The 14,546-nt window shown below is 31.3% G+C and overlaps 1 protein-coding gene and 1 pseudogene across 1 annotated transcript; both read left to right on the forward strand.

Moving 5' to 3' along the window:
• The first annotated feature begins 1,573 nt into the window (after positions 1–1,573).
• On the forward strand, positions 1,574–4,578 carry LOC126691735 (glutathione S-transferase L3-like). Its single transcript, XM_050386841.1, has 10 exons — positions 1,574–1,775; positions 1,918–1,992; positions 2,353–2,413; positions 2,605–2,691; positions 2,795–2,893; positions 2,978–3,080; positions 3,168–3,247; positions 3,501–3,608; positions 4,043–4,123; positions 4,245–4,578. Exons 1-10 carry the CDS (start codon positions 1,765–1,767, stop codon positions 4,254–4,256), a joined length of 717 nt encoding a protein of 238 aa, XP_050242798.1. The 5' UTR covers positions 1,574–1,764; the 3' UTR covers positions 4,257–4,578.
• Positions 4,579–11,607: 7,029 nt separating this feature from the next.
• Positions 11,608–13,950, forward strand: LOC126691738 (glutathione S-transferase L3-like; annotated as a pseudogene).
• Positions 13,951–14,546: the final 596 nt, after the last annotated feature.

Below are 14,546 nucleotides of genomic sequence, written 5' to 3' on the forward strand. Positions count from 1 at the left end.
GATGGATTTGTTAAAATTCACCTCCAATAAAAAGATATTGAATAAGATTGTAGCTTAAAACTACAATCAATTTTGTAACTAAAATTTGTCTTTTAAAGAATAAATATAGTTGGGTGACTTAGGTCCTGTTAATGTATGCCTTTAGGGTACACATTAATCATCAATTTTAAGAAGCTTTTTATGAGAAAGCAAAAAAGGTGTCAAAAAAAAAGTTAATCACTTTTTAGTTTTCAAATAAAAAATTTTCTAAAATGACTTACTAATATATGGTTTTATTACTTCATATTGTTTTAGTCTTATAAACCTTTTTTAAAAAAAAGAGTCTAAAAAAGAGAATAAATTGGGTCAGGAGTTGGCGTAAAAGGTATGTTTTACGCCAATCAATCTTGACCCACCACGTCATCGATTTTTTCTTTTCTTTTTAGCAAAAAAGATTAAGCCTTAAGCCTTAAGCCTCTCTCCCTCTCTTTCTCTTCTCTCCTCACCCAATCTCTTCATCTCTGAATCAAACCCACAACCTCCATGGCCGGAGCTTTAAAGCTCTACACAAGCCACCAACACCACTGCCATGGCCGAAACTCTATGGTTCAACCAATAGCTGCCACCGCGAGCCACGCTGGGGTGGCCCTATTTTCCCTCAGCTTCTCTCTCTATCTCTATTTCTCTTTTTGTTTTTATTTTTTTGTTGTTGTTCTTTCATTTATGGCCAAAAGTTTCTCTTTTTATTGCCTGCATGTTTGTGGGTTTGGGGATTTGGTTTCATTTTGGGGTTTAATGATTTGGAAAAATAAGGGATTTTGATTTGGGTTTAGGGGTTGTAAGAAAGAAAGGATTTTTGTTTCGAGTTTTGGGTGTTCAAAAGGTTGGATTTTTGGCTTGGGTGTGGCTATGTTTTTGCGTTGGGATTTTGGGGCTTGGGGTTTTCTATGGCTGGATGCGTGTGTGCTGTGTTTTATGTAATGCTTGTGATGTGTGAACACAAGTAAAATCAACAGATGAACACAGCACGCACAGTAGTGGCTCACGACGGCGACTATTGGTTGGACTGTGGAGTTTTAGCCATGGCAATGGTGTTGGTGGCTTGTGTTGAGCTTTGAAGCTCCGACCATGGAGGTTGTGGGTTTGATTCAGAGATGGAGAGATTGGGTGAGGAGAGAAGAGAAAGAAAGGGAGAGAGGCTTAAGGCTTAAGGCCCATTTGGTATGTGTGTTTAAACAACAATTTTCAGTTTTTTTAGAAATATGTGTGGGTGAAAAAATGTGTAAAAATACGTGTAATATTGTTTAAAAACTGAAAACATGTGTTTGAATTTGCATACTAAATAGGACTTTAATCTTTTTTTCAAAAAAAAAAAAAAAAAAAAAAAAAAAGGGTTGGTGACATGGTCGGTCAGGAATGGCTGGCGTAAAACACATTTTTTACGCCAGCCCTGACTCAATTTATTCTCTTAAACAAAAATCAAATCTAATCGTGGATAAAGACTAAAGAGAAAAGTCAAATTTCATCAAAATAAAAAAAGAGATAAGTCCATAGCATTCAGATGATTATCTCTGTATTCGCCCCACGTGACAGTCACACTTCGTGTTCGTCACTGCTCGCGACTTCACTGAATCAGTCAGAAAAGGTCCTATACTCCTATCAGTGAAGTCCTATATAAAGGGTAGCTCGGTGAACACATATAGATAACATTCAGCATCAGATTAAAAAGACCTTCAAACTGAAACCTCGGAACTCTCTGAACAACAACAAAAAAGAACGTCATCAATGGCAGCTGCGTAAGTGTCTAGGAATTTGAAATCACCAAGAATTCTCCGTTTTCTCAACTGTCTTTTTTTGGTTGTTGTTCTTTTGGGGTTCTCTGAATTTTGTCGTAATTAAGGATAAGATTGTTTACTAACGTTGTTATGTGTTGTGCAGGACCGTGAACGACCATCGTCCCGCCGTCTTGGATGCCACTTCTGAGCCCCCTCCTCTCTTCGATGGAACCACAAGGTTTCATTCTTCAGTCTTCAGTCCCTTTTTTTTTTTTTTTGTTAATGTCTGTCACACACAGCCTCAGTGTATTCAATACACGATTTCAGTTATAATTTTTTGAAAACGTGAAATTGTGTCTTCAAAACAAAATTTCATAATTTATCCGAAATCGTGTTTAGATGATGCGGCAGTGTCATACAGAGCACACACTGGTATAATTAAGAACGATATTTTCTTTTCTTCTTCTTCTTCTTCTTTTATTTTTATTTTTATTTTGTTTTGTCCGATATTCACTGTCTTTAGTCTTTACCATGTCCTTAGTTTACGATTTTATACCTTGTATGCTAAAATAAAATTGGTCTTTTTCTTTTTTTGTAGGTTGTACATCACTTATACATGCCCACATGCACAGCGTGTGTGGATCCTCAGGAACTATAAGGTTATTTTCATAACTTTTTGTCCTCTTTGTTCTTTTTTCTTAATTTGTTCGATACTGCGCCTTTTCAGCTTGTAATTTCAATTAAAAGACAGACCCTTTAGCCCTTCTGTCCTTTTCCTCTTCTTGGTTTCTTTTTTTCTTTTTCTTTTTTTGGATTTAATATTTAAGTTGATGAATATTTTGAGCTGCAGGGATTACAAGACAAGATTAAATTAGTTGCAATTAACATTCAGAACAGGCCTGCCTGGTACAAAGAGAAAGTCTACCATGTAAACAAGGTGATATTCTTAAACGAAATATGTCTATCCAATGCATACTTCATTGAGCTAGTTGTTTGAATTTCTTGATTGATCATCAAATTTTTTTTTTTCAAATTATCAGGTACCCTCGTTGGAACACAATGGCAAAGTCATTGGGGAGAGCCTTGATTTGCTTAAATATGTAGACAGCAACTTTGAAGGGCCTACTTTTCACCTCAATGTAAGATTTGCATAATTCCAAGTGCCCTTCAGAAAAGCTCTCTTCCTCTCTTGGAATTTTACTGAAGTTATGATATGACTGTAGGATCCTGCTAAAAAAGAGTTTGCTGAAGAATTGACAACCTACAGTGATACCTTCATCAAGATACTGTTCGCATCATTCAAAGGAGACACAATCAAAGAAGCAGGTAAGACTTAAAACTTGCTGACTCTCTTGAGTCTTGACAGCATTTTGTATTGAAGCCAGGCTCACTAACACCTTAAACTTGCATCAGGTCCTTGTTTTGACTACCTAGAGAATGCTCTTCATAAATTTAATGATGGGCCTTTCTTACTTGACCATGACTTCAATATGGTAAGTTGACTTCTCAACTATGATTTTAGTCTTTCGTTGGTGCTGCGTTGCCTGCCTTATTGTATTTATTGACCTTGGTACACTCTCCTTAAACATATTAAAGATTCAAATTTTATTTTACCTATGCTCTGGAAAATGATTATATAGTTTGTATGTAAATATGGGAAATGGAAACCAGTAATATGCATGATTATTAAACAATATTTTCTACAATTCCTCCTTTGATTTATGAGTGAAACTATGTGATCTTCAGGTGGACATAGTTTACATCACGTTTGTTGAAAAATCCCAAGACTTCCTTTCAGCAGTGTGGAATTATGACATAACGGCAGGAAGACCTAAACTTGCTAGGTGGATCGAGGTAAATTGAAATACGTATGATGTTTAGTTGCGCTTGCAAGCTCTACTAATCTAAGATTTACAAATTGTAAGATTAATTATCTTCCTTATTTAGTTAGGAACAAAGTTTAACTACAAACTTAGTTGTAGTCAATGGTTATAACTCTCTTCGATATCTTTTTATTGGATATAAATTTGAGAAATTCACTGTTAAGAACATAAAGAACATGCAATCAAATTATCAGATTTTCAATTCTGTAGTCATGTTAATTTTTTTAGTGAGAATTGTAACCAAACTTTGTCCTTTAACTAATAGCTAAATCATTATGCAGTGAACATGCAAATGCTATATATTTTTCTTCACTTTAAATATGACTCTGAAGGAGGCATGAGTTACTACATGTATGAGAGTTCTTGGTTCTTGAATGGTAATTGTTGTTGTTAATCCTTGTGCAGGAGATAAACAAGATTGATGCTTATAAGTCAACAAAGACGGACCCCAAAGTGACCGTTGAATTTTTCACGTCCGTCTTTTTGGTACTAACCATTTACTCATTTAGTACATGGACTTATGAATTTGATTTTAAGCTTTTCCACTCTTATTTTCCGCATGTGTATGCTTTTTGCTAACCAGTCTTTAATCTTATTTCTTTCTCAGGCTAAGAATTGAACATACCAGCACAGTTCCTTTGGACTTTAATAAGTGAAATATGTGAGAGTCTTTTTTCTCTTTTTTTTTTTTTTTTTTTTTTTTTTGGTTGAAGAAATAAGTGGCTTTCTGCCTTTATGTAATGTTTCTTATTTAGTATATTATTATGTCTTTAACATGTGTACTTACTAGTTGAAGATATAGACAGCATCTGGTCAACACGTATGGATTGCTTAAATAAATAGAACTCAGTTCGATTTTGTAGTCCTAAAAAATTATTGTTTATGCTTGGGAAAAATATTTTTTTGTATCTACTATTTTATACGCATATTTACAATTGTTACATGAATGTTCACATTTTAACATTAAAAAAAAAAAAAAAAAAAAATTTGTGAATGTGCGAGAATTAAAAGCCTAATGTTTAAATATATGCATTTGTGTGTGCTTACATTCTGAAAAAAAGGCTATGCAGATCCCTAGCATGCGTGGCTTATTACTAATTTTATCAAATTCTTTAGCAATGGCTCAATTAGTTAATTAACCAATTTCATGGATAATATGAACACAACAATAAACTAGCAGTCACCCACAACACACGCACGCTAACAAGCGATATATTGACGAAGACAAAACCTGTAATGGGAAAAAATCTTTAAGATCACGTTCAAAAAATCCAATCCACCATGAATGTAGTTGTAATACAATACTACTGAAAAAACCTCCAATACGAGTAAGGTATTCGTATTTGAGATCCTTGTTCCTGGCTTCTTGGTAATGCAAGTCAATCGCCAATCACAAATCCGATCACTTGGATATTTCAAGGCCACTTGAAGATTTGATGGTTACTTTTGTGGTTTCCAGAAACAATCCAATGCATTCATGAATAATCAAGGTTTTTGGATGAAATCTCCTCTCAAATGTAAGTCAATTTGGAGAGGATGGAAGTATGGTGGTGACAAGAATTTCTCTCTATGGTGATGGTCGGGTGGTCTAGATCTTCTTCCTTCTCTGAGATTAGAGGTTATTTTTTGTTCTTAGACAACTCTCAATTGAGGTTTGATTGGGTACATAAATAATTGGGAAAGTAAATAACCGAAATTCCTGGGCCAACTCCCTCAACCAAGTTTCAAATGAATTTCAAGCAAATTGTTTTGTGTAACTAATTTTTAAATCTAACTCTCTTACTCATAATTTTTTCTGATACACTGAATATTGCTCAATTGAGATTCCTTTTGCAGCACTTGAACTCTTTTTTCTAAACTTGAGCCTCAATGACTTGATGAAATTACTATTGAAATACATGAAAATTTGCAATTAGAATAGGAACTTTTTAATACAGAATTTTGCCAACACTACAAAAATCTCCACACGCTCAATGTAACTTTAACTAATATTACATTCTCTAATCATTTTTATTAAGTTAATATTTGAAAATCTCACCACCGGTACTTAAACAATATATTGCTAGTAAGTTGATCAAAAAGCTAATAGACACCAAGAACCATATACGCATAGAACCAAGCTCCGCTCCAGTCACGAGGTGTACTCGGCGGCACGCCACTCCAGAAGGTACTTGGCAGCTGAAAACAGGGATGCCATAGACACAAAGAACCAAGCTGGCTCAGTTTTGTATCAAACGGAGAAACAAAGAAAGATACTTAAATACTTGAAGATACGTAAATGAGATAAAGGTGCTAAATTGAAGGGTTGCAATGGAATTGGAGGTGGAATCTACTGATGCTGGGGTGAGTTAAGGTGATATTGCAATCTAGGTGTCGTCCAAAAACTAAGGTTTCTTCGTAATCTTGGGAAATAGAGGTTAGTGACGGAGGTGTGTTGACAATGAAGATGTTTTTGACGATGGCACCATTTTTTAGAGTTGTGAAAATTGGGATTTTCATTCCTTGTTCTTTCTATCAGCCATGGTGGGGTTTTGGCCTTTTCTTTTCTTCTCTTTTTTGGGTGAGAGAGAGAGATTTTTGTTCATCGGTGTTGTTCTTCTCCATAGACCTCTTAAAATTAATTTTTGGTTTTTTTTTTTAAATCAATGTTTTCTTAAAATTAATAAGTATATAATAATTTTTTTGATAAACAAATAAAAAATAAAATAGAAAAGGGCAAAACGACATTGTTTTACTATAAATAATGACAACAATTAATAGATTGTTAAATGAGGACTTAATTGAGGATAAATAAAACTTAAAGGACTGAAATGACAAAACTCAAACTTAAAGAACTTAAATAAAAAGTGGTAAAACCCAAGCTTTGCATTTTGGCCTAAATATTAAGATTTTAAAAACATGAGCCGAGTTCAAGCTTCATTACCCAACTATATTACATTTTCAAGTTTTGTTTATTTTTTGATCGAACAAACTTAAGCTCCTAAATTAAGTTATTCTTCGCCTATATATAGCAAACATCAAGACTAAAATTTTTCACCCATTCACAAATTTATACTAATAATTATTAACTAAATTATAATTAAAATATATTATTTGAGTTAATGAGATAAAATAAATTTTTTATGAACTTATAAAAATTAGAATCATTGACCTTATATTGTTTAATATTATAAATAATTTTTTCTAAAAAAATTATATATAATTTTCACTATAAAATTGAATATTTATTTTATCAATACTCTCTAAGCTAAAAAGTGTGTGTATATATATGTGTGGTAGAAAAAAGTATGAATAAATAGGATAAGCATAAAATTGTGTGTATTGTAGCAATAAAATAATCAAGATATAGATTTTAGTATAATTATTTATCTTAAATTTTCTAAGCATTTGCAATGTGTATCATAAATTAGTATCTAAATTGACAACTTAGTGAGTGACTAACCCTTAAATTATGAGGAAATGTACTGCATGTGTCAGAAACCATAACAATTTTATAATTAACATATAATTTAAAATTAATTTGTCAGGTAATTTAGATAATGACTTAAATATTATAAAATAATTTCATATAAAGGTGTTATTCAATAACTACAAAAGCTTTTAGTCAATAGCCTTATACAACACGGTTGGCTAAAAGAAGTTTGAGAAAGAGTTTTAGTAAAAACTAGTCGTTAACCTGTATGATGCATGTAAAACTATTGACTTTGAAAAAAAAAAAATCTAACAATAAGTAAATAGGCATTTTGCTAGATAGTATTTTTTTTTTTTTAAATGAAAAAATATTTAACTTCTATACTTTTCCATAGTTTAGAAGTGTTGTCTAACATTGAATGTTATTGAGTTGCAAATGCAAAGTTACCGAAACTTACAAAGTAATTTACAATTCTTAAATTAATAAAACAAAACTCCCAATAGTTACACACACACACACACTCAAAACTAATATAAACTGCAAATATATAAACAAAGACCATGATATGAGAAAGACACACCAAGTTTCAAATTTGAGTAGTAATATGACTTTCTCATAGTAATAACAATATAAACAATTCAAAACATAGAACAATATCAAAATTATAATACCTAATTCCATTATCTTTTATGTTGAATCCAAACAAATAATTAATCAACCAAAAATCATAGCTTTTAATAGGAAAACAAAAAATCACATCAACCTAAATAAAAAGCATTTAAGGTGAAGAATTAAGATCAAACTTCAAAATTTATAGAATCTCCAAATTCTACTTCAAAACCAAACCAAATTCAACAAATTTATATATAACATACCAAATAAAAATTTATCATTTCCTAGACCGAAAGACATGCGTTGCAGCTTTGATTTTTCTCCAACAAATAGATATGCTTTATCCGCCATGTACAATATATAAAAATATAAAAAAATTAAAAAATAAGTATAAATTTCAACCCAAAAACCAAATCTACGAAAACAATGTCAATATAAATATGGAGATTAACCCAAATACTCAAAAGAAAATCAATTCTAAACATAATAAAAGAATAAGATAGAAAGAAAATCTTAGATATAAACAAATATCCACATATGTTGAATTGAAATTTTATTTATAATAACAATATAAAAAAATTTGACATAAAATTTATTAATCAAAGAAGAAAGTTGAATTAGACTGCTTGCATTATATATATATATATTATTATTAACATTTGAGTTTGAGTGTAAGTTAGAATTATTAGAGAGATAGAGTTTCACTATTTGTTAAGTTTGGATTAAACAATTTTTTTTTTTTAAATGATAATGATGAATTTGAGTTTAAGTTGGACTTGTTAGAGAGATAGAGTTTCACTTATTGTTAAATTTGGATTAAACAAAAAAATTTATTTAAATAAATGATAATTTTATTTAAATATTGTTCTGACGTAGAAAATTGTGAGAGTTTTAGAGGTTTTGATTTTATATATATATATATATAAAGTGACATTTTAAATCAAAACAAACATACCCGAAAGAGATGAACAAGTCACATCTTTGAACATTTTCATTTAAAATAATTCAAGCATTCTTGTACATCTAATATCTTACTCAATGAATATAATTAGAGAATAATATAGGATATAAGGTGCGCAACTCAATAATTATCTTTTTTTTTTTTTTTTTTTTGGATGGGAAATGCGTGAACTTTATTTGAAAAATCAGGAATAAAACATAGCATCTTGAATCACTAAAGATTCAATGAACGGTGGACAATCTTCCACCCAAGTTACAAGAGAGTCAATATCTTTTGCATATACTGCAAGAGCATGTGCGGAGTTACTGGCTTGCCTTTTCACATGCGAAATGTCAAAGGTCCTAAACTCATGCAACCTAGAAGACAACAATTCTCTTATTAGTTATTATTATGCATTAAGTCATCCTCTATTTAGTAATGTGTAAACCTTACAATTATTTGACTCACAAATTATGGAATGATAAAAACAAAATTAAGAAAAGATTGATAATATATTTTATATATATATGGCTTAGGTGTAAAATTCTATGGGTTAGGTTCAAATTATAAATCTTGTGTAACTCTAAGCAACGTTACATCACTCAATATTTTTTAATTGAATGCGAATTTTAAAAAATTAACTGTTGGATTATATTATGTTAATAGATTCTCCATACTTGCAAAATATTAAGATAATTAAATATCAATAGTCATGTCATTAATCAATTATTTAAATTCAAATTTTTGTAATTTAAAATAATGAATAAAAGATAAGTTTATGGATTGAATGATAAATAAAAACTAATTGGCCTGAATATTGATATACATGTTAAAAATATATAAAACATGTAATCCAACGGTCAAATTTTAAAAATATGAAATCAATAACAAGTTATTAGATGATGTAACATTACTTAGAGTTATATCAGGTGTACCTTGAAACCAACCTTGTACACACACAAGTTTTGGAAAATTGTTCACTTTCTAGAGAGTATTTTCTAGAAAACTATCTCATTTTCCGGAGTTTGGTAACAACTTTAAAAATGGACTTAAGAACGTTTTATGGTGTTTGATATCCACAAATTTTTATAACATTTCTTATAATATGTGTACTGTGTAAACCCACCTGATGTAATCAATATAAATAAATAATAATAAAAAATCAAGAATAAATTTGGTTTTCAAACTAAAATTTTGACAACGGTTACAATTAATATTTGCTGTCAAATTTTCATGATCTCAAATACTCATCTTGTTTATGTATAGGAAGAGTAACGTACATAATATATATATATATATATATATATATATATATTAACCATACTTCTCATAATTCAAAATAATCATTATACCCATAAGTTCCATTTTAAATAGTTCAAAATACCACATAGGCCAGATAGTTTTACTGGCAAACTAATCCAATACAAATAGTTTGATAAATACAAAAAATTGTTATAAAATTGTTGATAGATCTATGAGGAGGAAAAAAAAAAAAAAACCTTATTAAAGAACGGGGTTATAGAGAGGAGAAGAACTAGGGAGAAAAAAGAGAGGAGAGACAGATAGAGAGAGAAATCTGTGAGAAGAGAAGAGGTCAAAGCGGGTGAGAGTGAGAGTGTGAGAAGGGAGAAAAAAAACAAAGGGAAAAGAAAAAGTGAGAGAGTTTATTGTGAAAAAGACTGAATGAGCGAAAGAAAATATTGTTTCCTGAATCAAAAGAATATAATAATTATAGGAGTTATGCGCCGCATGAGAGAGAGATTGTTTTCCAACTTTCTTTTTTTTTTTTTTTTTTTTTTGGAAAATGACCTATAGAAAATAAGTCTTATTTTTATAGCAATTTTCTGTTAACTAAAGATAGTTTATTGTGAAAAAGGCTAAATGAGCGAAAAAAAATATTATTTCTTGAATTAGAAAAGTATAATAATTATAAGGGTCATGTGCCGTATGAGAGATAGATTTTTTTTTTTTTTGAAAAACAACTTATAAAAAATAAGCCTTATTTTTATAAAAGTTTTCTGTTAACTAAAAATAGTTTTCCGTTAACCCTTTTTTTTTTTTTTTTTACCAAACATTGAAAAATATAAAAACTATCTTTATAAAAGTTTTGGGTAAATTTTTTTTTTTTCCCTTTTCAAAGTTTAAAATATTTGGTCTGCTCCCATAACGTTTTAAAGTTTAAGGTTCGTTTTGATTGGCAATCATTCTGTTGATGCCTGTGTTGATGTTCATGGGTGAACAGATTCCTAGTTGTTCTTCCCCAAAAATTTCTTTTTCACAGTCAATGAATGTGTTACAATTAGGTTTGCTATTTGTTTGTTATTTTTTCATGCCAAAAACTTTTTAATCGTCCTAGAAAATTCAAACAATATTTTTTTTTAGAAACAAAACATAGATACAAAACTCAAACATTCTTTCTTAATAAATAATAAAATAAAATAAAATAAATCCCTTTATAGATCTTGCCTTGCAAACAGCAGTGGCCACACAATAATCAAGATCAATGATTATCGTAGAGGTAGCCACGACGGATTTTGGCAACACCGATGGTCGAAGTTTCAATTAGTCCAAATGAAGGTACCCACAACAGAGCAGCGATCACTGCCCTTGTAAGACCGATTTCTCCTGATCACAAATATTATTCGGATCATGAAGAAGTTGCTCTCAATCGCAAGTGCGTCTTTGAGTTCATCAGCTTCATCACCAGCAAGTTATGTGATCGATCAGTAATATGTGTGTGTGTGTGTGTGTGTGTGTGAGAGAGAGAGAGAGAGAGAGAGGCAATGGAATGAAAAAAAAGAGGGAAGAACAATTAGTTCATCCCACAAAATGTTGAATGGAAGGAAAATGTAAATGTTACTTTTCATTATTTTATTTTATTATATTTTAAAGTTTTGTTTTAATTGTTTTGAAGTCCTTTTAAGTTTATTTAATTACATTGTCTACTTGACATAATTAGGCTAATACTGGCCAGTCACATATCAATTTCGTCACTGCTCACGACTTAGAGTCAGAAATTTTCTATATAATGAGTAAACATTACAGTGAGCATCAGATTAGAAACAATAGAAGCAGAATCTCGGAACTCTTCTAACAACAACAAAAACAAACATCAATGGCTGCTGCGTAAGTGTCTCAGAATTCGAAGCTCACCACCAAAAAAAAATTCCATTTCTCAACTCTCTGAATTTTGTGGTCGGAAGAAGATTGTTTACATATGTGGGTTGTACAGGACCGTGAACGAGCATCTTCCCACACCTTTGGATGCCACATCTGAACCACCTCCTCTCTTTGATGGAGCTACAAGGTTCACCCTTCTCTCTCCCTTTTTGTTTGTTTATTTTTTGGGCCTACTTCTGTTTTTGTTTTTGTCCTATTCACTGTCTTTACTATATGTCTTTGTTTAGGATGTTTTATACCTTATATAATAAAATGAACTTGGACCTTCTTTTTTTCTTTTTTTCAAAGGTCGTACATCAATTATGCATGCCCATTTGCACAGCGTGTGTGGATCACCAGGAACTACAAGGTTATTTTCATGACTTTTCTTAATTCGTTTCTAGACTTCATCTTAAGTTGCTCGATACTAAAACTTTATATTAGTAGCTTCTAATTTCGATAACAAGACAGGCCCTTCAGCCCTTCTGGGATCATATGTCCTTTTCCTTTTGTTGGGATTGTTTTGGACTTAATATTTATGTTGATGAATATTTTGAGCGGCAGGGATTACATGACAAGATTAAATTAGTTCCAATTAACCTTCAAAACAGGCCCGCTTGATACAAAGAGAAAGTCCACCATGAAAACAAGGTGATATTTTTAAGACAAAATATGCCTATCTACTGCATATATAATTGATTGAGCTGTTTCATTTTCATAATTGACCAACAATATCTTGAAATTAACAGGTACCCGCATTGGAACACAATGGCAAAATCATTGGGGAGAGCCTTGATTTGATTAAATATGTAGACAGCAACTTTGAAGGGCCTTCTCTTCTCCCCGATGTAAGATTTGCATAATTCATTGTGCCCTTCTTAAGAGCTCTATTGGAATTTGACTAAAGTGATGATGTGACTGTAGAATCCTGCAAAAAAAGAGTTTGCTGAAGAATTAATAACCTACACTGATACCTTCAACAAGACAGTGTACACATCATTCAAAGGAGACACAGTTAAAGAAGCTGGTAAGATTTAAAACTTGCTGACTCTTGACACCATTTTGTATAGAAGCTGGGCATACTAAAACCTTAAACTTGCATCAGGTCCTGCTTTTGACCATCTGGAGAATGTTCTTCACAAATTTGATGATGGGCCTTTCTTCCTTGGTCAATTCAGTTTTGTAAGTTGACTTCTCAACTATGTCATTTTTATCTTTCGTTAGTGCTGTGTTGCGTGTCTTTTGTTTATTTATTGACCTTTTTGCATTCTCGTTAAACATAGTAAAGATTCAGAATTTATTTGCCCTATACCAAAGACAAAGATTATTTAGCTATATATATGGGAAATGGAAAGCAGTAATAATATTGATTATTGAGTGAAATTTTGTGATCTTCAGGTGGACATAGCTTACATCCCGTTTGTTGAAAGATTCCAAGTCTTCTTTTCAGCCGTGTGGAATTATGATATCACCACAGGAAGGCCTAAACTTGCTAGGTGGATCGAGGTAACTTAAAACACATGATGTTTAGTGACAATTGCGAGTTCTAATGGTCTTAGATATGCAAATTATAAGAATAATTATCTCCCCCATTTGGTTAATAGCTAATTTTTTAATTCAACATTATATCTTTATGGTGGGGCATATATATATATATATATATATATATATATGTTACATTCTCTTTACTTTAAACATGGCTGAAAGGAGGTTTGAGTCCCGAGTGTACCAGAGTTCTTGTTTAAAGGTAATTATTCATGTCAACCCTTGTGCAGGAGTTAAACAAGATTGATGCTTATAAGCCAACAAAGGTGGATGCCAAAGTGGTTATTGAATCATATAAGGCCCGCTTTCAGGTATTAACCATTTAGTACATGGAAATGGAATTATGAATTTTTATTTCGTTAAATACTCTTTTAAGTATTTTCCTCAAGGTGCCCTTTTTGCTAATCACTCTTTTATCTAATTTTCTTCCTCAGCCTCAGCAGTGAACATTTCACAGTTCCTTTGGACAAGTGGTGGTCTGCTTTTATGTAATATTTCTTGGTATATCAAAGATGTCAGACATGGGCAGCGAGTGGTCAGTATGTATGAATTGCTTAAATAAATAGAACTATGGTTCGGTACTGTACTAAAAAGATATTATTATTTTTTTCTTTTTATGAAAGATACAGTATTGTTCATTGATAATTATGTTTTGTTTATATATATATATATATATATATATATATATTATAATTGGGATCAAAGTTAGCCATCGTGTAATTGTTAATTCTTCTGCACAGCCTCGCATTTTGTTTCGTTCAATATCACAACTTTCACATGTGTTGACTTGTGATTGGATCAATACATTACTTACATATGAGTTTATCATTGGTACTTGATAAAAAGTAATCAAATTACCACTTGACACATGTGCAAGTCGTGGTAAAGTGTGTATCTCAAGACTTTTCCTAATTAATATTAACTACCTAATACCAATTATTGAGCTGAGGTTTTGGAAATCCCATTATTGATGCATAACAAGATATTGCTAGTAAGTTGACCAAAATTGTAATGTCAAGTTGTGTGCAGTTCACAAAATACATTATAACACCGATTGCAATACTAAGATATCTTTAGGATCCGTTTGGTTGGAGGAGTGGAAAAATGGGAGGATGAAAAATGGTGGGAGGAAAGACAAGATTTTAATTTCCCTCACTTTTGTTTGGTTGGTAGTGAAAAAGTTAAGGGATAGAAAAAGTGAGTTTGTATAAATTAACACATATATTCTTGTTAAAAAATGA

This window comes from Quercus robur, chromosome 7, assembly GCF_932294415.1.
Source record: "Quercus robur chromosome 7, dhQueRobu3.1, whole genome shotgun sequence".
NCBI lineage: Eukaryota > Viridiplantae > Streptophyta > Magnoliopsida > Fagales > Fagaceae > Quercus > Quercus robur.

What these genes read in the sequence shown, in the direction of transcription:
- LOC126691735 (XM_050386841.1), top strand. An exon ending in CTCTTCGATGGAACCACAAG is followed by an intron (nt 1,993 to 2,352) that starts GTTTCATTCTTC and finishes CTTTTTTTGTAG; the next exon opens with GTTGTACATCACTTATACAT. An exon ending in GGCCTACTTTTCACCTCAAT is followed by an intron (nt 2,894 to 2,977) that starts GTAAGATTTGCA and finishes ATATGACTGTAG; the next exon opens with GATCCTGCTAAAAAAGAGTT.